The sequence below is a fragment of the Drosophila rhopaloa genome, unplaced genomic scaffold, assembly GCF_018152115.1.
Source record: "Drosophila rhopaloa isolate 14029-0021.01 unplaced genomic scaffold, ASM1815211v1 contig_167, whole genome shotgun sequence".
NCBI lineage: Eukaryota > Metazoa > Arthropoda > Insecta > Diptera > Drosophilidae > Drosophila > Drosophila rhopaloa.
This window is the reverse complement of record NW_025335047.1, coordinates 6,602,975-6,630,690: the sequence shown is the minus strand read 5'-3', so window position 1 is coordinate 6,630,690 and position 27,716 is coordinate 6,602,975. Positions and strand designations below refer to the sequence as shown.

Below are 27,716 nucleotides of genomic sequence, written 5' to 3'. Positions count from 1 at the left end.
CATAATGCAACAAAAAATTAATTAAAATATTAAAATTGTTATTGGGCTTCTTATATGCAAGCTCCTTTAAATTTCTGCAATTGACGTTGCACTATTCATTAACGTTGCTTTTATTAACAAGCTAAAAATATCCATTCACTTTTTACAATAAAAATAGGGACTTTTTTCAACATTAGAACAGAGTTACTCCTTTTCATAATTATTAAAACCAACCGAATCCTAAAAAATGTAAATTCTTCGCGCACCTCTGAAAACGAAACGGACTGTTCGCTTAAATTATTCAGCTATCGTATTTCGTTTTCATATATATTTTTTCGTCAGCTGCAAATTAATGAATGTAATTATTGCACTCTATCTGCAATTTGCGGTTAATGTGCCCATTAATATTCAAACGAAACCGGCTTTAATTGCTGCCAAGTGGCCATAAGTCCGAATTAAGAGGTCTTTCGAAGAGCCAATCACTTGGCCCTGACAATGGCTGCCATTTCCGCTCGATGGCAAAAATAAAAAAGAATGTGAAAAGCCCGCGAGGAATATTAGCGAGAATGCCAGGAATTTGTCAACAGCGAAAAATCGAAAGTTAACCCCACACATACACAGATAGATATATATATATAGCGAAATAATATAGAAACAGCAGATACTCGACGTCAATTGGCACTTTGATTGCATTTCGATGCAGTTTCCGACTTAAATTTGCATTTGCATTCAGTTGCATCGCAAAAGCCCCAAAACAAAGCAGCGCGCACCGACGCATCAATCGCGTAGCAATCAGACCGAAACTATTGATTTATAGCCCCAGCTGGAATGGAATGGATTGACCAGTCCAGTCAGACAAATAAATATATTAGTTTCGGAGCTCCCTCGGTCAATATTCCTCCCGTGACTTACCTTGCTTCATAGTTCGTGACGCGCGATCTTATTTACCAGACTGTGTGCCTGTGCCTGTGCGTGTGTGTATGTGCGAGTGAGATCCAAAATATATATACTATATATTTTACCATTCAGTGCAGAACTGGAAAATTTCAATTGAATTTCTGCGCAATAGCCGAGATTGCCCCATTCAAGTTAATTTCGATTTTGGCTAAAGCGGATTAGACCCCCAGTTCCCCCAATAGGATACCAATAGAAGGCCACCCGGAAACCACCAGAAATCCACCAGGAAGCCAAAACGGTCGCCATGGCCATCACAGACGCTCCGGTAAGTCGCTCAGCAGGAGGCACTGGACCGGATTTCGAGAGGTTCACCTATTGTTCTCAGGGATTTACATATTATATTTGAATATACATGCAGTTTTCATTGGGAATTGGGAGCTCAGGGAAGGGTTCTTCAAGGTTCATCTTTTGTTCTCAGGGATTTATCTTGCTGTGTTGCAGCTTTCATTAGAAATTAGGTGATATCAGGGATTTGTATTGATGTGTTTGCCGTTTTCATTAGAAATTATTGCCAATCAAGGATTTGTATTGATGTGTATTAAAAAATTGTAATTTTAAAGACCAATGTAGTTAGCCTTACATAATAACTTAAATTTGTTCAGCTTATTGCGCTTAGGTTCCCTCACATAAATAAACTTAAAAACTATATATCTTTGAAGTCAGATTTTGTTCCTTTTTACAAGAAACCCTCTCTATGATAAAATACATTTTAAAAGGTAACCTCTTCAATCATTTCAGCCGGATTTGGTTGAAAAACTTATTTATTTAATGAATTACCTACCTTTGTTGTCTCTCGTTTCCCCATACAAATTCACTACGTTTTATGCATCAACCTTGCATCAACTCTAAAAGTTTCCCACTCAATCATTCGACCGAATTCTGCAACATTTCCAATGGTCAACTCTCCTCCGGCCTCCGCCACTCAACAAATTAAATCTGCCCCGGGGTGAGGAAATCTATCGACTTAGCTACCTGAGCCACACGAACAATGGCCCAAACAATTTCCTCCAACAAATTTTCCAAAAAATAACCGAACGAGAGGGGTTTTGAGGGGGATGCGAAAACAACTCAAAACTTTTCCCAAGTCTCCTTGTTGTTGGTGGTGCTGCTTTTGTGTGTTTTCCTGCGCTTGCCACTTAGGTGTGAAAATCACTTGTCAATCTTTTATGTAAAGAAGTCGCCGTCGTCGACGCTTTTGTCACCTGCCGCCCTGCCACGCCCCCCCGCTCATCGCCGCCTCTCGTTTCGGTTGCTTGGCTCGTAAAATTTTGTCGTCTGCTTCCGTTTTCTTGGCTCTTAATTGTGTCTGATCTGCACTTGAAAAAAAGACTTAGAGTATTGCAAGTATATATTAAGATAAATTTCACCAGCACTTCAAGTTTCCTATGGCATAAAAACATTATATTTGGTTATTATACAAATCCTTTTTTAAATATATAGGAAGAAATAAATTATTTTTAAAACATTTTTTAGAGACTGTAAAATATTTTAAGTGACAGCTATACCCAAAAAATAACGCATAAATTGAATAAGCGTTATGATAAAAATACAAGTGTTATCTCAATTCCAAATAATAGAGAGTTAAATTTCTGAAGAGCTAAACTTTTTTTTAAGTAATATTCCAATAAACAAATAAATTTTCAGCTTATAATTAGGAAAATCAGTGTTAATTTCATACTTATTAGTATGAGCCCCTACTCTTTGTAGGTTAATTTCAAAGCCTTGGAAATTGTTCGGATCCAAAATAGATTCATTTTTTTAAAGTGTACCTTGACTGCGTTTGTGCGTGCGGTGTCGTATCGAGATGTTTCTGGCGTTGTTGTGGTTCAAGGTGAGCCGCCATCGACAACGACGCATCTTTCAATCAGATATCCTCCGATTCGGCCCGCCCCCTTTTTCCGCCCCCGGGGCGGGCAACCCGTTGAGTTCGTGCGAACATTTTGCCACTGCCAAGGACTTCGCTTCGGTCTCCCTCTTTTCTTTTTCCCACTCTTTTTTGTTGCGCCTTGGCTTTGGTCTGTTTATTTTGGCTGCGGGTTATTTTCTGCCTTCGTATTTTTCACTTAATAAAATTGTTTTCATTCGCTGCGCTTGCCTTCGACCGATGCCTTAACTTACCCGCTTCTTCTTGCCTTTTCAATATGTTTAAAAATAAACGTTGACTGCCTGCCGCTCTCGCTTAATCTCTTTCCCGCTCGGAGTTTTCCTTTATTACTTGTACTCTGAGCTGCTATCGACACACTTTTATATCTGCCTTCGGCCTTTGTTGGCTTTCCCGCCTTGCCCTTTTCCCCGATCCTGTTATTTGTGCTTTGTGTTGGTTTATTAGCAATTTTGCTAAGCAGTTTGCGGTCTCCTTTTCAGTGTATCGTTTAAGCGGCTCAGAGTCATGGAGAAAAGCCTATTAAAAAATATCAGCCACACCTTCACACTTTACATACTTTCAATAAATATTGTGTCATTTTCAGAATACAATTGCAAAAGAATAATTCAAATTAAAGTTGTAACGAAAATTATGCATATTTTGATTAAAGCCATTACTTAAAGCCATTATTTAATACTATTTTTTCCGTGTCTCAAAAGTTTGCACATTTTCTTCCTTCTTTAATTTTGCTGTTTATCAAGCTGGCAAATATTTATATCTTGCGCTGCACTTTTTTTTTACTTTTCCCTGGTCTTTTGTTTCGTTAGCATTGTTTTAGTTTTATTGCTCTTCCTTGTAACTTGTTTTTAATCAAGAAATGTATAAATATATTTCAATTTACTTCTGAGCTGTTACACATTCTCTTGATTTCTCATTTTGCCTGCCGTTTGCACCTTTAACTTTGTTTTAATTTAATTAGTGCCCCCGCATGAGCGATTGAGTTTTGGAGGTGTTAATTTGATGAGTGCTCCCCAATGACTTGGGGGTTTGTGGGGTATGGAAACATTAGATTGATTAAATGCAGACCTCGGTCACTGCAAACTCCCACGCATTGGCCAGATTTCCACATGCAACAACCAACTTTTCGCCCACGGCCACCCACAGCTGCAGCTGTCATGAATATTTTCCCCCCGGTTCTTTGGTCCCGTCGGTTGATTTGAACATTTCGGAAAATCATTTCCCAGTGCCATTTCCCCATTGTCTTATTCAGCTTGCAGCGTTCGCGCAATCAATCAAAATGCGCCATGCAGATTGAAAGGGGTAGTAAAAAGAATAGAAAACATAAACATAAACTTCTTTACATGCACTAAAACGAAGATTTTATGCTCTTATTAATGCATTCTTATGGTTAAACATAAAACATTAAAGGAGTTTTACAAATTTAGGTGAAATACAACAGCTAATTTTAATTTTGGTTTTCCTTCTTTGTTTCAGGGAAATTATTCTTTCTATATGTTGACCAATGTTTTCTATAAATAATACTGAAGTATAATTGCTCTTATTAACGCCAATATCGTGTTGTTATAATAAATTCATTTATTTTCATTCATTTTGCTTTTAAGACATTTGAATAAATTACTTTTTTACTATAGAAAATAATTAATTGCCACATTATAACAATGAAATTTATTATGCATTTTAATAAGTTGCAAATTTTGATTTTACATCGATGATTTAATTCAATGAATCTTTCATTTAATTTAATTTTTCCCACATAAATGAAGCTTATTAATTCCATTTCAATAAATCGTTGAGTGATGATTAACTTCATTAACTTCCATGCCACGGCAATTTTGATTTTTTATTTCTGGTGACATGTGAAATTATTGATCCTGAAAGTATGCAATAAATCGGATCATAAATTAAACAAATTCATGGGAGTGCATTATGTAAACTTTATAACATTTTCTTAGCCTTGCTCCTTCTTGTTTTCCATTTCTATTTTCTCAGTTTTCCACACCGCTGCTCCTCTGCCTTTTGACTTGAAGTAGAACAAACAAAGCCAAGTCAGCGAATACTGCGGATATGCATAGAAATCGGAGGAAACGGCAAACAGGCAAAACGCAAACAAACACCCACATATGTGGATGTACTACAAACACAGACATGGCTGACAGCTGAAAATGCTCGCAATCTATCACAACATACAAAATATGTTCCAAAAGATTTTCAATTTATTTTCACTAAAACGATTTTCCCTGTTCCCCCGCCGATGGCAAATGCATTCGGCGATATTGTTGATGGTTTTGTAATAGAGAAAAACAGAGAACATAGCGAACAGAAAATCAATGAAATGAAATAAAATTGAAATGCGCGACCAACTGCAAGTCCCAGAGAAGTTGATCGCCACATGTGGCTCTCTAATTAGTTGTCTGCCCCAAAAAAACAGAGGGAAAAGTGGGCGGGGGAAAATGGGGTGGGGAAGTGAAAAAACCGGCAGAAAGAAAGAAAAACTGATCCCGGAAGTGGGCGACGACATTTAAACGCTACGACATGTGAACAACTGCAATTTGATTGCTAAATCGATTCTGCTCGGCTATTTTGGGAACATTTCGAAATCTTCTCCAATTCCCGGAGCGTTCAACAGGGCGTATGATTGATTTTCAACAAACCAGAGAGGAATCAGTTAATAACAAGAAAAATCGTTATTAGGTGAACAAATAAAGAATAAATTTAACAAATCCCAAGTGTTTGCAAACTCAAAAACATTATCTAACCTCGTTCGAATTTAACAGGCTGTGTGATTGATATAGATCCCACTGGCTGGGAACTATTAGCCACAATCAGAAATGCATATAACCAGGGGGACAAACATCCATAAAAATGTCACATGGCTTTAGGTCTCACGTCCATAAATCAACTGCCCATTAGCAGGGACCAAATAAAATGGGAACGATTATTAATTTACACGAATTCAACATGCAAGAACAACAAATGCACGGAAAACCACTCGAGAAGCTCGTTAAATGCAAATTGAATATCAGAAGTCGAAGCTGAATCTTTCTTTCTCAGTCTTGTTCTCTATTTCTGTCTCGTTTTTATGGCTGTCATCGTTTGGTGATCATTTTATGGGCACATTTGTAATGGACTCTATAGATAAACCATAGCCTAATGAATACTTTTCAGAACGCACCATACCGTCTCGTTCCGGTATATATTAAACAAAAAAGGACCTATACAACAGAAGGAAGACTTAGTTTTATCAAGATTTAGACACAGATTTTAAGAGAATGAAGCCACATTAATTTATAAGTATATAACTTTACAATCGTACGTTGGTTAGAAAAGTTATGGGGCTAAAATTGCTGTTTTTGGAAATTTTTCTGCAAACCCATTTTTTGAGAATTTGGAAAGGGGCTACCCCATTAAAAATGACGAAAAATCGACCCAAAAATACAAACAAATGTTTGAACACAGATTTTTAGAGAATCAACCCACAAACATTTTAAAGTATGCCACTTTGAAATCGGATGTCCGTAAGAAAAGTTATGGGCCTAGAACTGCAGTTTTTGGACACTTTTCTGCAAGGCCATTTTTTTAGAAAAATTGGAAATTGTCAAAATGACGAAAAATCGACCCGAAAATACAAACAAATGTTTGAACACAGATTTTTAGAGAATCAACCCATAAACATTTTAAAGTATGCCACTTTGAAATCGGATGTATCTAAGAAAAGTTATGGGCCTAGAACTGCAGTTTTTGGACACTTTTCTGCAAGGCCATTTTCCGAAAAATTGGAAAGGGGTTACATTGTCAAAATGACGAAAAATCGACCCCAAAATACAAAAAAATCTTTGAACACAGATTTTTAGAGAATCGGCCCACAAACATTTTAAAGTATGCCACTTTGAAATCGGATGATTTTAAGAAAAGTTATGGGTCCAGAACTGCAGTTTTTGGACACTTTTCTGCAAGGCCATTTTCCGCAAATTTGGAAGGGGGTTACATTGTCAAAATGACGAAAAATCGACCCAAAATACAAACCAATCTTTGAACACAGATTTTTAGAGAATCAACCCACAAACATTTTAAAGTATGCCACTTTGAAATCGGATGTCTGTAAGAAAAGTTATGGGCCTAGAACTGCAGTTTTTGGACACTTTTCTGCAAGGCCATTTTTCGCAAATTTGGAAAGGGGTTACATTGTCAAAATGACGAAAAATCGACCCCAAAATACAAAAAAATCGTTGAACACAGATTTTTAGAGAATCAACCCACAAACATTTTAAAGTATGCCACTTTGAAATCGGATGTATCTAAGAAAAGTTATGGGCTTAAAAGTGCCGTTTTTGGACACTTTTTTGCAGAATCATTTTTTATCAATTTAGAAAGGTACACCATAAAAATGACGAAAACTCGACCCAAAAACACTAACCAAGATTTGAACACAGATTTTTAGAGAATTTAATCACAATCATTCTGAAGTTCACCACTTTAAAATCGGATGTCTGTAAGAAAAGTTATGGGCTTAAAAGTTGAAAAAGGCATACGTTATAAAATGTTCCGATAAATTTATCGATCGTCTGAAATTCTAATACCCTCTGCAAGGGTAAAAAGGCAAAAAATTAACTGAAGATTTTATAAACAACTTAAAAAACAGATATTTATATATACCAGTTCATTGAGCCCAATAAAATAATTTTTCGCATTTGACTTTGTTTCGTTTAATATAGGTCCTAATTTAATTAAGCCAGACAATATTTCCCAAAATAATATACACAAGAATGTTGTATTTAATTTGCGAACTGAAAGACGAAATATTTTTCTGATGAACGTTTATATGTCAAGATTTTCATAATTATGTTAATAGCATTTACAATAAATACACAAATATCAAGAGATCCGAAGATGACAAATATAAGTATAAATTTAAATAAGTACCTAAAAAAAGTTTGTATTGTGTTAATTTAGATTAAACTTTTAATTTTAGAATTTTTATGAATACTTTTAATTTAAGTCCAATGCATTACTCATTACAGAAATTGATTCATTGATAGAAATTTATAGGCCCAAGCCCATAATCCCTGAACTTGTTGTTCGGTCACCTCTCTTCTTTACTCGAACACCCATCAAAACACTTTGACAATAACAAAATCTATAAATATTCCGCATAACACTCGTCTCTCGCTGCTTTTCTCTACTATATGTACCCATGTTTTTTTTGGGAGGGCGACCCCAGACGAGGTGAAATTCTTTAGCAACATTCTGGCTTCCATTTGATGTTTCGTTCGTTCTCTGGTTGCCGTTCTTTGTGTTTGATTATTTAAATTATAACCTACATAATTTTAATGGCTCGGAAAGAAATATATTTAAAATTAAATAATATTTATGGGGCGTAGACAGGCACATGGTCAGGCGAGCCAAACATTCCTCTGCGGATGCAGATAACGAGGGGATTTTGGTGGGCAGGGGAAGTCCTGGGATTATATTGATATCATAACCATTATGTGGCCTTAAGTACAGACGAACTTTCTGACGTGGATTTCAGTTGTGGATACCTTGAATAGATATTATATGTGTGCCTAAGGCATTATATTTATCCTAAAAAGTCAAATGAAAAGTATTTGAGAGATACTTGGTTTGCAAATTTAAGAAAAAAGGTTTAAAATTTAAATTTCCTAATGGCAGAAAATGGCAATTTCCCTTTTTTTTATTTTCAACTTCAAAACCCACCTCACCAGCGTTAAACTCACCTTCTCCACGCTGAATTTGGAAATGATTTACCTTGAAAGCAACGCGGTCACTCAGATGAAACTATGAATCAAGTGGGAGTGAGATAGGCACACCCAAACACTCGCAAACACACACACTCGAGAGCCAAATAAAAATAAATAAAAATAAAACAAAAAATAAAAGAAAAGGCCACAGGAAAAGAAGAAGCAACAGTTTGCTCACCTCAAGCTCTCCAATTTTTTTTTGGCAGGAGCAGCAGGTGTGTGCGTGCCAAAAGAGGCAATTATCGAAGAGAAAGCTGCTCTTAGCACACCTGCAACTCTTTAGTTTTAGATGTGAGAGTTTTTCTTTGCGATGGTGTGTGCCTCAGAGTTTTTCTTTGCGACGTGTGTGTGTGTGGGACAATGTCAATGATCATTTCTGACATGAGGAGGTGGGCGGCCAATGAAAATGGGGGGAAAACTCACCTTGACTCACCTCCCCAGTGGCTCTCAAACTGCTAGTGAATTTTCCTTTCTGTCGCATTTTTTCCCATTTTCCGCTTCACGGGGTTAAAGCCCTTTAACGCCTGTCACACCCTTTCCTCTTCCGCTGATTTATTTTCCACCTTTTGTTTGTAAACATCGATCGGAAAATGCCAGAGTGCAGCCGTTTCCCCCATTAATGCTTTCCATTTATCTAGCCTGATTTCTACCTTGCAGTTTTGTGTACTTTTTTCACTTTTTCCCCCTTTTTTTGCGCTGCATTTGCATCTGTGATTTTTACATCAACATGCTGCAAATCCAGCTGCGAATTGGAAATTCAAAAATCATTTCACTGCATATTGATACACACTCACACACACACACTGCCTTGGGCTATAAATAATATTTTATTTTCTCGCTTTTTTGGGTGGAAATATCCGAGGATTTTATTTTTAGCAGGCGTTGTGCCTACAAATCGTTTGTTGTTGTTTATTTATATGCCCCAGCTGGAGGGGACGGGCTACACAACTTTGTTGCCCCAAAAGAAAGAAAACTTTCTGGCCAGGGAGTGGAAAAAAGTAAAAGGCGAAACAATTAATTACACGGGTAAAAGGACAGCTGGGGATTTGGGATAAAGTCCTCCCTTATAAAGGAAAACCCAATCAATGCTATTTAAATTAAATGAAAATTTTTGTTTAATTAAAAGCAAACAACTCATTAGCCGAGATTTGGCAAGAGTTGTGCCTTTCGGCTTCCGCCATTTGAGGCCTTAATTTTCTGACTGATTGCGAGATAAATCTTGGGTAAACTAAAATATCTTCCTGGTACACTGCAACGCAATTTGTCCACAAGTTTCTAAAAATACTCTTAAAACGCAATAAGCACGCGACAAGGATGATCGGTAATCAGAAGGGGGAGAAAACAAGAGGGGTTGACTGATTAACAACCGGGGAAATATCAAAACAAAAGGTGAGACAAAGGCCAACAAAGAAGGCGAAGTAATCTCCAATCGAAAAGTATGATTCCCCCATTCAGTTGGCCACCAAAGGCAGTCGCATCCACATCCCGAGATCGAGGCAGCCAAAAATCAAAATTCAATTTGAAAATCACACTTTTGAGTGCGAATATATTTCAGCATTTTGCTTAATTTGTTTTTCGTGTTCGGAAAAGTCGTGTTCACCTGTTTTGGCAAGTTTGCGAACAGCGAGAGAGCGTGAGTGAGAAAAGTGGCATACAAACTGCCATATTACGCATACGAACCGTTGACAAGAAACTCGAAGGGTGGCAAGTGAAATATTAAAAAAAAAAATATGATAAAAAGTGAAAAGCCAAAATGTGGAAACAGACAACATTTTTGCACACACATAAAACAAACAATAAAAAAAAGAAGACAAAAATGTTTAACATATAAGAGAGCGGGATGTGGCATTTCATTTTGAAGATGATGAGCGAATTGCGGAATTTTTCAGCTCCCCGCGGCCACATTAAGTGTTGATTGTGTGCGCCGCTCTATTAGCCAGCTCTCTTTCTTTCAGTGAAAAACCTCACCCCGCTTTTCCCCGGATTTTCCACATATTTCTACTGGCAGCGGGCTAAGAAAATTCGGGCTAACTCAGTTCGTTCGACGCGCGTCTGTGGCTGAGGCTGAAAAACTGTGCCCGACAAATGTTGTCCCACTTAAAAATTTGCATGCCAGCAGATTCAGCCAATAATGCCATAATACCCCTCTGAAAAACCCAGAGAACCCACGCGCTATCAATGCAAATCGAAATCGAAACAAAAACAGGCACAAAACACCATACAAATACAAAAACACCACAAATCGAAGCCCAAAAAAGTGCAACACGCCACAGAAACATGCAACCCAAATCAAACAAATAATAATTCAACACATACCACAAAAAGAAACAACATCAACAACAGTGATACTAGAAACAATTCAATGCAAACAAATGATTTTTAGCGCCATTCACGCCAGCTGTCCATAAAAGTGCATTAAAATGAAAATGCTTTTGATATAAAACACTTTTCGCCACAAAAACTGACACGAATTTAAGAACCGCTGAACACAATTCAAACAATTAAAACACCGAAAAACTACAGCAGGCGTATAAACAAAGGCGAACACATATTTAAACATTTTAATTCATGAACTTTTCGCACTCAACCAAAAATATTTTTCCAGTCCGAAGTTTTCATTTCAATTTGCATTTAGTGTGAATTTTAAGCCACTCCTTTTATTACACCGAATAATTCTGCACACAAATTTGGGATTCCAACAAAAAGACAAGTCTTTCTTGCACAACACAATACAAAATTTAACCACAAGTTTATTGCCTTGGAAATAGAATTTTCAATTGGAAAGACAAAAACATTTATCAATTCTGAGATGAAATTTAAGTTTTTATGCGCAAAAATTTGTAAAGTGAATCATGTTAAATTTTTATTTGAAAAGTATTATCCACATTTCACAAATATTTCTGAGTCCTTGAACTTAGCTCGGAATTTATACAAAATGGGCCTTACATCAATAAAACTAACAACAAGTAGAAGCATGAAATTAAATAATATTTCTTGCATAATTTATAATTTTTTTCTTCAGTGTGAATGAATATTTAATTCTTATTTCATTGCTTTTAATTTGTGTATGAATCAAAGCTGCTGAGTTCCCAAATTCCACTTAATTGCAATTTGGCTTATGAAAATTTCTTTCTAATATTGAGGAAGTAATTTACTTAATTATAGACAAACTTTTCGCTCAAAACCCACAAAATTGGTTCCCAGAAAAAAGGATTAATATGGAGAAGGGTAAACACCGAGAGGAGGTGCTTATCCATAATTCATGAATGTCAAATTCGTATTTAATTTATGGACAAATCCCCCACGCCTCAGGCGGATTTATAAGTTCATAAATCTGCCTCCATTGCCGTTTATTTACAAATAATTACAGAATTTAATTGCCGGCCAAGTTTGGCGCACAAATTTGCACTCAAAATTGTTGTTGATGTTGTTGGTGAACGCGTTTAATTAATTATAGTCAAGAATTTCACTTTTCGGGGCAGCTGCAGCCATAAATTCGCACCGGAGAAAGAGAGATTTGCGAAAGAATAACAAAAATCAGCGGTCGAATCAAATAAATAAATAATAAATAATATTTTATTCATATTTACGCGTTTATATAAAAATGAAAATCTAATGTGTTTCCAGTGAAAATGAGCGAGAAAAGATGTTCGTGAGTCACTCAGAGCAAAAGCAAAAATTCAAGAAAATTATACGATAATATTTGTGAAGAGAAGAGTGAGAAAAAAAGCATTTATGCAAAGTATTTGGGGCTAGAAAGGATTACAGCACTCTTAAAAACACACTCACCATGGCAGACACTGCCAAAGACAAGGACGTCATCGACGAGGAGGAGGTGGAGGAGGAGGAGTCCACCACCACGACCACGACGACCAAGAAAACCTCCCAGTGGCACAAAACCCGCACCACCAAGGTACGAAAGTGGGTGGAAGCCTGTCAAACTGACAAATGCCCGACGGATTGAAAGTTCCACTCATCGTTGATATTTCCGAGAGAGTGTCAGTGTGTCTTTGAAAAATTCTTTATACTTTTTAATGGTAGGGGAAAATATCAGAGGAAAAGCATTAAATAGGTGGCTGTTTTATTGAGATTTTTGTCACTTTTCTTGAGGAAGTTGTCACGTGATTTTATGTGGACTTCAATTTTGTTTTGTACTGCAACACAAACTTATAAACATTACTGTCAAGCTAAAAATTGAAATACATCTGGCCAAAATAATACATTATCTGAAATTACATTAGATAAAATACATGTTTATGGAATCAAATAATTGTCCAGTTAAAAATCACCTTTGCAAAAATAAGTTCGATTTTTCTAGTCGAAGGGAAAATTAAAAAGATATTTCTCAAAATGAGTGTTAAAATATTTTCTAATTTTATAAACAAAATGTTATACTAGTAAACACAATTATTTTTAGCCAAGTTCTAAAACTCTTTCGGTTTATTCATCGATGGCTAATTAACTGAAGCATTTAGTGACGCTTTTGCGCCTGGCTGAGTTTCCAAAAATAAACAAAAACCAAGACACATTAATCACCATCGGAGGCAGAGAATTTCCCCCAGGTCTCGACTAATGCATGCACATACTTTTCCGGGGAAAAGGAAATTCTGAGAAGGAACTGTTCGACCACTAAAAGGGTTCCAGACTTGAAAAGGGAAGGAAGATGAAGCATTTCCAGGTCGCTGGGCTTGAGGAGCATTAAGGTGGGGGATAATCTTTAGGGGAGCGAATGGCCAGCCCACAATTGCCAGTTTGATTGTAGTCAGCCACATGGGATCCAATCTGGTGGTTTCGCTTGCTTTCCTTCCGAGGGAACGCATAAATTACTAGGGGGATATATATACATAAGGGGGGTAATTTGGGGGAGCTATGTCGATGTAAGAGATTCTGGCCCACCTGTCGCTCCCGGAATTCAAAATGTTGAAGGAGCAATCAATCAAGCTGTAAAGTATTTATTAAACGATATTATGAGGTTTACCTTGTGCGGGATAAAATGCAGAAAATTGAATGAGGAAAATCACCTATCCACTTTACACACACTCATATACAACGAAAACGAAAGAGCTTACATATTTTTTTTAATAGCTTCATTGTTTCGCTTAACAGGATTTCATTTCACTTAATGTACCAACACTCTCACACACTCACACACAAGAGTGTGTGCCAACACCTATACTGTAATACCCCTCACCTTAGATTTTGTTTGCCTGGCTGGCTTGTTTTCCCTGTGCCCAAAGGCATTTTGGCGCTGCCTTTCTCAAATCAGCACAAAAAAAATAGGGAAAGGACCAGGAAAAGCAGAGGAAAAATAAAAAGGGAAGGATGAAAGGAAAAATAACATTCTCCAACTGACTCCAGCTGGCACAGAGCAGTCCTATATATGAACATTCTTACCGACTAACATTTATAAGCACACATAAAGAAATAATTCGTTCTTGACCGTAAATTAGCATGATTGTACTCAAAATGTTATTATTTCATTTTACTATTAAATGTCTGAAAACTTATTCTGATCTAAAATAATATATTTATTTGTCAAACCATTGACTTATTAAAATCGTTTTAAATACGAATTTGTATTATGCAATGAACTGGTATATATTTTTCTAGTGAATATTTCTCCGTTTCTATTAACTTGAGGTCCTTTTTTAAAAGAAAACTATAAAGTAGAACCTAACAACATTTTAAAATATATATAATACAAGTATTCCATTTTATCCATTGTTTTTTGTGTACAGCCCGGAATAGTTGACTTTTTATCCGCAGGTTTTCATGGTAGGCAGCAATCAAGTCGCAACAATAACAACAGCTACAGCAATCCACACACACACTTCCGCTCTGTCGCTCCCCGACTTTTCCTTTTTCCCCATTTCACCTTTTTTCCTGACTTTCATCTCTGGGCTTTCCTTTGGTAACACCGGGCGGAGTTTATCAGGGAAGTGGAGGTGGAGCAGTCAATGCAGTCTGCGGATCGATTCAGGAGTTTAAGCCATTAAAAAATGCAGTAAACAGGAAATCACAAAAGAAGGGTATGAGCAGGATAGTGATACAAATATCCGTTAAAGGAAGCCATCAAAGGGCTTTGAATAGGATTTTTAAAGTGCATGTTGTTTGTTTTATCCTGCTTCCACTGTCATTAAGCAATATCTTTCCCTAAATAGCAGTCATTAAAAAATGTTGTATGTTCAAATATAATTTAAATTATTCTGAAACCTCTGTGTTTCATTGATGACTTTAAGAATTTAATATATTTTAGTATTCATATGATTTCAAAGATTTTTTTAAATAATATCTATCTATTTAGTAATTAGCTTCATGAAGATATCTATTTAAACTTAATAGATATGTGCATTTTGATTTAGCTCAACCATCCTCACAATTATATTGATAAAAAGTTCTTGACTTTAAACCTCTACTTTAAAGTTATTTAAATTTATAATTCCTACTTGAAGTCAAAAATTGTAATTAGATTCTCAAATTTACTGCACTTCAGATAAAACTTTATAATTATTTACATATTGTATTGAATTACATTTTAATTGATTTAAAAGGACGTTTTAAGCTCTTGTTTCCCACACTTCCCGCTTAGTCCTTTAAGTTCCCTGTCTCGTCCTGCGGCTCAGTTGCCACTTTGGCTGGAATTTCCCCTTGACTCTGTGTGTGTGTGTGTTAATTTCTTTAACAGTTTCTCGTTCTTCGTTTTATGCGTTTTGACGCGTCACCTCCAAAGGCGCATTACCATCCCCCAACCTGCCACGCCCCCCGCCCCCTCTCACCTCGTAAACTGTTGGACAGAGAATTTTTATCTTTTAATTAAAAGTGATGCGACTCCTCCCTGCCTGTTCCTGTGGCACTTTTACCGGGGAAACCCGACTCCCGAACAGGACTGCCCCACTTTTGCACCTTACTGCATGTAGGTGGGCATTAATTAAGCACTTTACGATTGTATTCCAAGTGAAACAAAAGCCAAGGGCCTGAATGAAAATCCAAACCAGAAACATAATGTGGAGCCTCCTCAGCAATTTTGTTTTATTTGCCGAGGCTAATACATAAATGTTTATATATGTAATAAAATAAATTATATGTTCTTCAAGTGGCTCGGCGCATGGCGGCAGCTGCTTTTCACTCATTTTGTGCAATTAACTTGGTCAGAAGAGGGAAGAAAGGGGCTGTTTGGGGATCATTAGGGTTCAGCCAAGAGGCTAATTGACTTTGAGCTGCTTTTGGCCTTTTGAGGGTGCATAATTTCAATGGGCGAAATAATCAGATAATAAAATGTTTTATTATCCAAAAAAAAAAGATATTGATACTTATAAAATCTATATATATTTGCTCTTGTTTAGTTTATCCAACTCAATTGTGAATTTTGTGTTTTATCCGTTTGCCTTATTCACATGGCCGATGTTATTGTTTTCTTTACCAGCATCCACTTTGCATATAAATTGCGTAAATTTGAATAAAACGAGACAAGCGACGCTGTATTGAACGCCATTAAAATATAATAAGTCCAGATTAATTAAATTTAATTTAATTGGTACTCTTGCAACCTTTATCTTTTTGGGATCTTTATATGCCACTCTTTATCTCCGTCCATCGATTCGGTTTTATTTTTAAAATACACTTCAAAAATGTATTCTATAAAATGTACAAACGTAAAATTATTTTTCTCATGACATTTATTTAGATGTTTATTTCCCATTCCACCATAAAATGGACTAGACAAATTAAACAAGCCTTAATTTATTCTCTCAACAATTTTATTTTGCTAAAAATAGTTTAATAGCTATTTACCTAAAGCTTTTTTTGAATTAGTGTAAGATATATTTGTTTATTTCTTCTTGCGGAACTGTTGTAAGCTGAAAGCATCTTATTAACCTAAAATATGTCCATTAAAAAATTAAAAAAAAAGTGTTATATTATCTTATCTTGTGATTTTGTAATCATTTCTTGTTGAAAACTTTTCCGTGAAACGTGCCTAAATTGATTGGGGATACAAAGAATGTGGGTAAATCGGTTATAGAATCAATAATATTAATGATGCCTAAAAATATTTTAATAGCTATTTATCAATTTAATTATTTGTTTATTGGTGCAGCCGTTCATCCATACAATACATATACTTATCTACATATATATAATCATATATAATCAACTAATTTTCGCTCTTTTCTTTGCATTCTCTTTGCAGGTAAGCAATCTTCTTCTTGTGAACATATCCATGCCCAAATTGTAGTATTCTCGAGTAAGTTTGGTATTCATTCATTTAAGTAAACAATGCGTTGATCCATTCATATGCTCGCTCCATTGTACTCCAACTCGATTCCAACTGATCTAATGAAAATATTTAGAATTAGCATATACACATTTCTGCTGGCCAAGTTAACACAGCTGGGAAAAGAGCAAAGAGCGATTCGTTTCGAAAATAAGACACAGATACTTGTACATATAGCTGCCGATCCGAATGTATTTGTGATTGTGCATGAACAAGCAGTTATAAATAATTTCTGGCAAAAAATCAGCAACTTTTTCCGTTGATCTCCAAGTATAGAGCGTTGGCACGATGCCAAAGCGAATTGCGCATACGCCGTGTGGTCCATTCCTATTTCACTGGCAGTGTGTGTTTTTGTTATATTAGTGTTAGTATATGTATGCTTTTCTTTATTAATGTACGTCTGTTTGTATTCTCTCCCTAATTTTCTCTCTGGAGAAATAGCTCTTTAGTTAAATTCACAATTTTAAGGGAGCTATAATGAAGACCTCTCTTTTGTTTGTTGGTTTATTTTGATAGTCCACCAATTTTTCTTTAGCTGAAAGGTCAGGGAAGTGGGTGGTCAAGGGGGGTGGGAAGAGCCCCTCCCCCTTTTAGCTGTCCACGCTGCCAAATTGTTTGTCAGCTTCTCACATTTTCACATCGCATTTTCATCACATTTGTTTTTCTTCTCGTAGCGGCTGCTGATTTTCTTGGTGATTCTGTTGTGGCATGGCTCATTAATTTGCGTCTAATTAGTTTTGATTTTCGTTTGTCAATTGGGTGGAACAAGGACTCATTTTCCTTTTCCCTTAGCCCGCCCCCTCGATTTCCGCGCATAATTTCCTCAGCAGACTTGACTTTGGCAAAGAACTTGTCGCTGCACAGATCAAAGTGGGCAGGCGAATGACACAAAATAAATATTAAATAAATATTAAATAAATACTGTGAGTTGTTGTCCATTTGCCCATTCAGTTGCTGTGATTTTTCCCGCAACACTCTTTGGGATTGTTCCCCAACCTTCGACAGCTGTCGGCCAATGCCAAGTGAAAAATTGACTGTCGGCCGTTTTAAGCGATTTTCGATGGGAGATCTTGCCATAAGTCCAACTCATATTTTGGTTCTGCCTTCCAGATTTTATATATGGCCGAATTTTTCGTATTTTCTTTATTTATCTCCTATGTATAGAACAAAAATTGCAAATACTACAGGCCTTTTGAGAAAAAACCCATTTGCATATACTTTTTATTCAATTTTATTTATTTTTATATAATAAAAATATTGCATGTAATTTATATTGGTGGTTTTTGTTTAAATTGATAAAATAAATATTTTTAAAGTTTTTTGATACAAATTCTAAAGGTCAGCGCTTTGAAAAAATAATTTGTTTGTGTAGGAATAATTAAAATTGATTATATAGGTGGGTATTTTTATTTAAATTGCACAATTCAACAAATATTTCACAATTCGATTGTTTTTTTTCTCTGCACATTTTTTCGGCTGAATTTCCCATTTATTTCGTTTCATTTGTTGACCAAATTTGGTCAAGGCGCAGTTCATTGTAATGCAATAAAATTCAGCAAACGAGACCAGCGACAATAACAATAACAAAAATCCATTTCGGTGGCATTTTGGCCTCCCACCTCCCCCCTGAAATTCCCCCTGACCAACGCCCCTGGTCTTTGTTTTTGTTGCTCATCATGTCCGCTGGTCTTTTGAAAGCTCAGACATCTTGGCATGCAATAAAAACAAGCCACAGTGGCAAAAGGGAAAATGCAGCGGACCTAGGAAAATGAGAGAGAGGGGATGGGAGGAAAGGAGGACGGCACAAGCTTGTTGCATACAAGGAAAATAAAGCAGATGGGGTGGCGGTGGGCAGCTTTTCTTCTTGCATTTTGGCTGAGAGCCAAAAGTTTTGTCCGAGGACTCAGTGACATGACAAGCGATCTCTGCCGCTTTTCCCGCTCCTTTCAGCTAAATGGCTGAAATAATGTATTCATTTCTCCTCTTGCCAATTGCCCAGTGCCATTTAACACTTTCTCAAGGGGCTGCAAAATGTAAATGGGGAACGTTAATGGACTGGTCACTCAATTTCGCAAAAATGGACAGGCCCAGGGGGTTAAGCTAAGGCGGGGCTAAGTGGGGTTAACCTTAATTATGTATGCTGAAAGAGTTGAGAGGGAATCCGAGATGCTCCTGCGGGATGGATGCATTTCAAATTAGATGCAACTTTCGGCTTTTCTTCATTTATTATGCAAGACTCATTTTAATTATTTAAATATGGAAGTGAATTGAAAATGAATTGCTCGGAGGCAATTGGTGACTTTCCTTGCGGTTACCGCAGTGCATTAAATAATTGCTTAAGAATTTTCTTTGTCTTTTAAAGGATTCATTTAAAATAATTTAACTCTAGTTGTTTGCTTTAATAAATGATGATTATAGTTTCATTTAGCTATACCAACATTAATTGCTTTTAATTATTCAAACGTTGTAAATTAGACCAATGCCAGAATTAATTAATTGGATTGTCTTACCTTTTACTTTACTAGAAATGTTTACCTCCCCCAAATGAAAGTCTTTGATAACTTTTCTTTTCTCCAAAGAACATTTATTCACTTTATTTAATTTATTTCGATTATCGCTTCGATTTCTTTGATTTCATTGTTTAGATCTAGCTACAAGTTCGATACAATTTTATGGTGTAATATCTTTTTGGGGCTGCTTAGCACTTATCGATCGACGACTAAGACTATTATTGTTCGAATGTATATATCATATATCTAAGTATGTATAGTAGAGTATATAACCGTACTCGTAAAATGTTCCACTATAATAGCTTTTTCTTTAATTGTAAAACTTTATATTTTTCGATTAATACATTTTGATTCATCTTCGATATGGGTCTGTGTGTGTGTCTGCATGTGAGTCCTTGTGTTGGTAGTGCGGTTCCTCAGCTTAAATTTCAATTTAAATTTAAATTTTCAGCGAAGCCACTCGAAAACTCTTGGCAAACTTGGCCCACATCCGCTTAGAGAGCTTTGAGCGTTTGATGAAACTTTAATTTCCATTTGGACACACTGACAGCAATCAAGTTAAACCGCCCCGCCAAGAGTTAAATGCCCGGCCACGCCTCCTTGGCCGCCCCCATTTTTTCCGGGCCCTATTGTAAAGTTTCAATGCTCGCTTTCAAACGGGGTCAAGAGTGTATATGCCCCTCGAGGACTCAAGTGCTCAGGCTCAAAAGAAAACAATAAAACGCGCTGCGGCGTGCCAAAAAGAAAAACAAGCGAAAAATATGAAAGCGCAACAAAAAAAAAATATAGAAAGAAAAACAGCCATTGAACAAAAAGCAACCCAAAAAGGCTGAAATACAGCCGCCTCGAGTGCGGCTAGAAATCGATAAAAGAAAAATACAAAAGTCCAGCCAGCACTTTTCAATTGTTGGGAATTAAATCACCCCATTTAAAGACTACCCAGAAAGTAGGCAATAAAAATTTTAAATTACAATTTCCCGGTGTCACATTCAATCAATTACTTTAACAACAGAATGTGAATTAATTTTATATACTGCTGGAAAAATGCAGCAAAAAAGAGTGTAATGAAAGACAAACAAAAGGTGGTGGGGCAACAAAGTGTTCAATGAAAAAATGTAAAAAATTATGAAATTAATTTGTGCTTTTTCCGCTCTTTCTTTAGCGATGGAAACTTCACTGAATTCTTTAGCTCCTGCTGGTAGGGATTTTTCAGTGGTTTTTCCATGCCTTTACCCTAGAGTCTTGTCGCTGTGGAAAACTTTCTTTGTGTATGCAGAGGAAAAAACATAACAATATCAGTTTCTTATATATTTTGTAACAAAAAAATATGTAAAGTCGATTTAAATTTAATAAAGATCATACAAATATTAAATATCAATATGAAATCTTCATTCTAAATTTAATTCTGTTGTTAAACGTTGTGAAACATAAATCACATACTGTAGGGATATTTTCTCTCAGTGAATGTGTGTGTTCCTGTGTGTTTTGTGTGTAGTGGTGTGTGGTGCGTATTGTGCACTCCCAAGACTACCGTTACTAATTAGCGCGCAACCTAGTTTAACAGTTCTTCGAGGGTTTATCTTCCTCCTGCGGTGATCCCCCCTTTGATCTCCGCCCCATCCCATTTTACCCCACCATTTTCCTCCACATTTTCCCCCTCATTCCCTGCGCTTTTTCCCACTTTTCTCACTCGACTGAGAGTTGAACCTAGTTGAGTTCCTTTTCTTATTAAATGGAAACCACCGCGGCTTGACTTGTAGCCTTTGCTTTTGTAGCGTCTTCATTTTTCAACCTCTTTTTTTTTGCCCTCAAGAGTGCACAGCAAAAAAGAGTAAATGTTGGACCTATTACTTAACACTATGGTTTATTATCAAGTTATGCATTATTAAATGGTGATTTCGTCAATTAAAATGGCTATTGTTTGATAATATCTATACGCTAAAAAATTGTTTTTTAAAATAATTAAATTATTTTCGGCTTACCGTTACCTATTTTGTAGGTTTTTATAACCCTACATTACTTTGGATAAAATGTCTTTGGTTTTGGAGCCGTCTTAAAATTATGTATATTTTCTTTGGAAAATTAATATTGGTGAGATCTGCGATATAATGTATTCTATATGGTTTGGAAGATACAGTCTTCTTCATGACTAATATAAATGTATTCTAAAAACTTTTAGCCCTTTATATTTCTGTCTATAAATGACTCTGATTTTGTGACTCTTTTTGTATCAGTTACATTTTAAATTGAAATATCATTCTTGAAACATTATTTTCCGTGTCTTTTGGGTGGTTCTGTGGGTGGTGCTTGTCTCCTTTCTAGACAAATATAATTTCATTGCGCTCCGCTTTGTGGGGCGACGGCTGGCGTTGGAATGCGTAAACGTTGACGATTAACTGCGCCATGAAAATGAAGCAAAATAAAACGATTAGAACTAAATACAGAAAGATATCACGCAGCATCGCTGGAATGGAGGTTTTTCACTCGGGCAGAGGCCAAAGCTCCAGACTCCGGCAGACTCCAGATGTCATGGCTCCGCTGCGGATTTTCCCGCTGTTGCTTTTCCGGCTGCCCCTCGTCTCATTGCCTCATTACGGCCGTGCAAATGGGAAATGGGATATGGCCAGCGGAGCGTGGAGATTATATGGGGACCAGCTGCAATGAAAAGCAGAACGGGGAATCGTGAGTGAAAAGCAGATGGAAATAACGCGCAGATTATTCATATCGCTCCATCACGCACGTCTGGGGGCGAAAAAAACAGAGCAAGAATCAGAACCAGAAAAAGGAAAAACCAGAAGATAGAAACATATCATGAATGAGTGACAAATTGGAGTAAGAAACCCACCGATACCCTTGCCAAAATTTAACGAATCAATTAGAAACTAAACACAAATAATTTGAGTTTAAAAATCCATTACTCAAAATAAGTCTTAATTCTAAAGGTTAAATTTTAAGCAAAACTGTCGAGAGCCTCTTTAAATCTGGATAAAACTAAGGAATAGAACATATTTAATCAGAGCGAACCATTTTGCTTTCCAAAAACAACATAATAATATTCACCATTATTTATTGTATGATTAGCTATGATTTTTACAGTAGCAAACTAACCCTTCAGTTATGTATTTTAAAAGATCATATTTGTAACACAGAAAAGCTTGTTTCCATAGAAACAAGGAATATGAATATATTTAATGTAGCGTATTCAGAGCAGTGACTTATCTAAATTATGGCAATAAGATTACTGGAAAAAATCTCAGTAAAGATAAAGAAGGAGTCTGGACAAAGGATTATCTCTGGCCGACGAGAAATCCGTTGCCTGGTTTCTGTTCCTCCTTCTCCCGCGTAAATTACATGATGGGCTTAATCTTTTTTCTTCAGTTGCCTTTTGGCAACACGAAAAAAGTTCTCGCCTGGCATTTTCCCTCCCGCGACTTTTGCGACACAGAGAACAGAACACAAATTACGCATACGCCGCGTGGGCCGTCGAAAAGGGACGAAGAGAACTGAAGATGTTCATCTCCCAAGGACTCCCACATGCACGGATGTGTTGCACAATTGCATTTCTTGTTGCCAGATGCCACTGATGTTTTTTACCCTCCTTCACCAACTTTTTATTCCTCCAGCATTGTTGCAGATTTGCTCCGCATGTTGCCCAATATGTTGGCCAAGAAGAACACAGGGCTCGAAATAGGAGTACGTGGCGAGGAAATTAAACAAATGAAATTTAAGCTGAGTGGGAAACGAAACAGCCCACAAAGGGGAATTAGATTCCCAGATTTAAATGGAAAAGGCGGGGCTTTCCACATGAGCAACATGTGCTCGGAATGCATGCCACTCGACCTGACCCTTTGACTTGCCCCTCGATCTTCTCCTTTTTTGAAAGCCTTCCTCTGAATTCTCCACTTCCACTCGAATCCACTCGAAATGCTCTCAATTAGTGGGGGAATAATTTATATAAAATTCCAACCCAGTTGGAAAAAACGAACCGAATTCACGAGCAAAAAGTACCCACAAACACCTGAAATAATATGTAAATTTAATTTGAACTGAGTTTTTTCAAATGATTTAATTGGCCTCTTCAGAAATTAATTTAAAAACAAATATTTTTTATACCAATAGTGACCTCTTTTAATTGTTTTCTCATAAATTTACACTTTAAAATTCTTTTAACTTGTCAATTTAATGGCCACTTTTAAATTTACAAATTGTACTTAATTATTCTAACTTTACAACTCTTTGTTAGCTGGTGTCAAAATATAATCCAACAATCCAATTTAATATCTATTTATTTAATAATTTTCATTTTTTGCATTTTACTTGACTACTTTATTGTTTTTAATTTTGTTTGGCAATGATTGAATAAAGAAAATCTTTGCTCCTAGAATAGAAAATTTAAAAATTTCAAGACATTTTCCTGAGTGTGGGCCCATGCTAAACGGTTCCAGCTTTGGTTTAAAAAAGGCATATGCGGTCATGAGTTTGCTGGCAGGTCAAAGGCTTTCCCATCTGCATTCGGGGATTAAAATGCAAACTGCCAACTGCAATCATCAGGCATCCGGCGACCTGGAACGGACATCGCAGGGGGAATCCTTTTTGCGCCCCAAAAATCATGGGGTCCTTTTCAATTAAACGCTTATCGCAGCCGTAGCACTCGCTGAATAAGTTTTGGTCCTCGACCCCAGGCTATGTCCTAAGTTCACCACCCCCTCCCCGAAGAAGAAAAACAATTTTCAAAAGGCCGCTGCCACATTCCATGGCTAGCACATCATTAGGCCGACTTTCGAAAGGGGCGGGGATTTGAAACAAAGCGAAGCGCATCAAAGATTATGAAACTCATTAAAAAAGTTTCGGCGGGGCAACAAATCTAACAAGCTGAAGAATGTGACGCAGCTGCCACGCCCTCGAGCCGCCTCTTTTTCTCCATAACTTAAGGTCAACAGAAAAAAATAAAGAAAAGGGGCAGGAGGTGAAAATAAATGGGAGAGTTGGTAGCAAATGGCCAGTGGGATTTGCTTTTTTTCCTTAAGCTGTTTATTTTTAGCTTCCAGTCTAGGAGAAACGGAAGTAATAACAAAGTTAGCAGCATACATTTAGTTGAGCACAAAATAATAAAATATAGATAAATAAAAAACGATGTGAGTAAGCAGCATTTTGGATTATTAACATTTTTTTTTATTTTAATTTGTTGTAAACTTTTTTAATGGCTTGAGTATGAAATAAGTGGGTGTAATATTTAAAGTAAAAGCTTTAGAAATTACAATTAGTTATGAAACATATTATTTGAACTATTTAATCAACAGTTTCAAAAGGCTTTCATGTCAATTTAAAACATTTCAGAACTTTCGGAATTTATGCAAATGTACGCCATTGTGGAATGTTATTTATATTATTTTCAATTCATTTAATCAGCATAAAAAGTTGTTTTATTGCACAATGGTCACAAGCTTTTGAACTTGTTTAACACCACTATTACTTTAGCAGCGGTAGTAAATAAAACCAAACGACTACGTGATACCCCTTAATAAACGAGTCTCCCGAGAAAAGTTGCAGCCTGTTGCTTGAAGCGGAAATGTGTGCCTGCTTTGGATTCGAGAACGCTTCGTAAATTAGATGTCAAAGCCGAAGGATCAGACACCAATGGCAACACGCACACGCACACACCCACGCACATCTGGGCACACGTGTGTGTGGAAAAGGGTCAAAGGTTGTCAAAGGAGTTGGGGCCAAGAATGTTTGCCCCTGGCGAAAGTTTGCGACGTTTGGCAAACTTATTAAAGCGTTCGAAGCCAAAACAAATTGGCAAGGCGAGAAAGAAAAACTTGCCGAGGCATTGCGGCCATTAATTTTCACTAGCGGCGCACACGAAATGCAAATGAAACTTTGCGCCGGAATGTTGACAGTCAGTCAGTCAGTGAGTCAAAAAGGGGCCACAAAAGTCAATGAAGTGTTAAACGCCCTGCGGTGTTTCGGGGATTATCCGTATGCCTTATGCCGCCACACACACATGTCCAATTTTCTGCGGCTTTCCATTTGCATTTATGCGTGCTTGGCTTTCATAAATGCCCACATCAAAGTGGGAAGTTTCGCAGTCATATAATTAAAGCAACAATGCCAGACAAACTCGCGGCATAAATCACTAGAAGTGTTCCCAGCTTTTTCCCAGCTTCATTCATAAGTTCCTCGGCTGGGATTCCATTCATGGACATATACTCTGCGCTCACGCACTTTTATGAGAAATATCTTTTCCCCCTTTCCAAACAAAAAAAAAGATATACACATTACCAATTTATGCTGAGCCGCTCGTAAACTGCCCAAAAAGGCAACAAAAAAATCCACTAACGAGCCAAGGAGGTAAACGTTTTTTTCCGTATTTTTTCGTATCACTTCACTTGCAATTCTTTTCGGTTCAACGCGGCGTATGCGTAATATTTCGTTGTCTGACTTTCGATTGTGGCTTCTTCCGGCCAAAGTCGCGTTGTTTTCAGTTCGACGTTGCTGACGCGACTCCGGTTTTTGGCCGATGGAAGCCGCATCTTATAGCAGTCGCTGTTCGTGGCTCCTGCTTCGTCTTTTATCCTTCGTCCTGAATCGGACGAGCCTCACCAGTTGAACCTTCGCTTCGGTCGGGCATTCGGCATTCCGTTCGTACTTTTCGTGCCGGAAATTGTTGTTCAACAAATGCAAAGAGTTCTCAGTCAACAGGCAGAAAAACAAGAAACAAGTGGTGAGGGCGGTGGGCATTGCACATCCTGGCACATCCTTAAGAAATCAGTGGAATTAACTGAATGGTGATCTTATCAAAATCGCTGTGGGAAAGTGTTGGCTAAAAGGATGATTTTCAATGAAAATTCTTGCAAAGAAGCTTCGGAATTTATACTCATTTTTGAAGTTCGTAATGGCTACATTTTAAGTATTTTAATGTTGGTCAAATAAACTTATTATAACATACCATATATCAAAAATGTATATGTAGATATATAGTTTAATAAAAATGACTGCTGTTATATATGTTTTCCAATTTGTTTTGGATATAAAACTTATAAAATATCTTTCCTTAATCCCTTATTCCTGGGTTTTTGCCAGTCTAGTCGCTTACAGTATTTCCTATCGATCTGACATTTTATGTTATGAAGGGCCTGCCCCAACTTTGCCCCCTAAATCTACAACCACCAAATTTTTTCTCGTTTGCCCCGCCTTCCGCCTTGTCATGTTTGTATTTTCAGCCGCATCATAAGGCAAACATTTTAATTTGCCATAGCCTGTACTGCCACGCCCCCCCTCACAAATACCGCCCACGCACAGGAGGCGCTCAAATATTGACACTCAACTAAGCCGGCAGGCAAACGCTGACCAAAACCAACGTTGACACCCCCTGGATATCTTTTTGCAGATCCTTCGCTGATGACGCCAATCATGTTCTTGTGTGGCCCCCTTTCAAAGGGAAAACAGGGGCGTGGGCGAAGAGGGGGCTTCCCTGCCGTCAGTTGGCGTGACAAGCAAGACTTTCGACTTACAGGATGCCGTGGGGGAGGGGAAAACTGAGCAGACATCGGCACAGTTTGTTATTATTTAAATCAGGAAGTCGAAGAAATTTCCTGTGCCAGTGGGCATGGCCAACAAATTGGCAGCTGACTTCCGCAGTCGAGTCAATTAAATTTTCCCTTTAAGTGATTTCTGTCGCCATCAAATGTCGCAGCTTCCCATCTCCATTTCCCCTGCTTTCCTTTGGCTTCCCCTCCCCTAATGAGAAATCGATGTGTTGTAATTTGTTCAAATCCAATTTCGGAGTACGGCCGTGGCTGTAACCGTAGTCCGGAGTCTAAAGTCCGGACAACGCACCTGGCCCCCAATCGTCACTGGATCCTGCTAATACACTGGGAAAATTTAAATATATATATATAATGCAGAAATATCACCATTGTTTAATTTGAAAACATTTTAAAACATTTAAATTTCACGATATGATATGATATCAGTATGGTAGGAAAGATCAGTTTAATATTCCCAAATAAAGTTAAATAGTAACAGCCGGAAATAACACATTTCAATTATAACATTTTTATGTAAAATTTTTATAAAAATAAAAGGAAACCTTTTAATGTCAAACAATTTAATTTTCTTATTAATTTTTTAGGTATTTAGTGATAAAACAATTTTTGGGAAATTGTTGAATGTACAGCTTTATCAATAGAACTCCCTTAATATTTTTTAATTACCAACGATTTTTTTAAATAAATATTTGGCATAAATATTTTTTACCAGTACATTCTCACCTCCTTTCCCCTGTTTTGAGGGCTCGTTTTAATGAGTTTTTATTGCGCTTCAGGTGCTTTGATTGCTGCGATTTTTAACTTGAT

The 27,716-nt window shown here is 36.9% G+C and overlaps 2 protein-coding genes across 10 annotated transcripts in view; one reads left to right on the top strand and one right to left on the bottom strand.

The window, feature by feature from the left end:
- The window catches only part of LOC108043642 (tropomodulin), a 55,301-nt gene that overhangs the window by 6,370 nt on the left and 21,215 nt on the right, over positions 1-27,716 (top strand). The window contains exon 1 of one of the 9 annotated variants that reach the window (XM_044458725.1): positions 773-1,201. The exons of 7 other annotated variants lie outside the window; for them this stretch is intronic. In XM_044458725.1, the coding sequence (XP_044314660.1) occupies positions 1,181-1,201 (21 nt within the window). In that variant the 5' untranslated portion in view covers positions 773-1,180. Of the gene's footprint in view, positions 1-772; positions 1,202-12,352; positions 12,491-27,716 lie in introns of those variants that run through there. One more of the 9 variants, XM_044458723.1, reaches the window with a different exon arrangement.
- LOC108043643 lies at positions 20,990-25,874 on the bottom strand. Its single transcript, XM_044458732.1, has 2 exons — positions 25,642-25,874; positions 20,990-22,014 (listed from the first exon to the last, which is right to left on the bottom strand). Exon 2 carries the CDS (start codon positions 21,819-21,821, stop codon positions 21,678-21,680), a length of 144 nt encoding a protein of 47 aa, XP_044314667.1. The 5' UTR covers positions 21,822-22,014; positions 25,642-25,874; the 3' UTR covers positions 20,990-21,677.

Excerpts from the sequence above, each read along its gene's own strand:
- LOC108043643 (XM_044458732.1), bottom strand. The coding sequence starts at position 21,821 with ATGCTGCGTGATATCTTTCTGTATTTAGTTCTAATCGTTTTATTTTGC.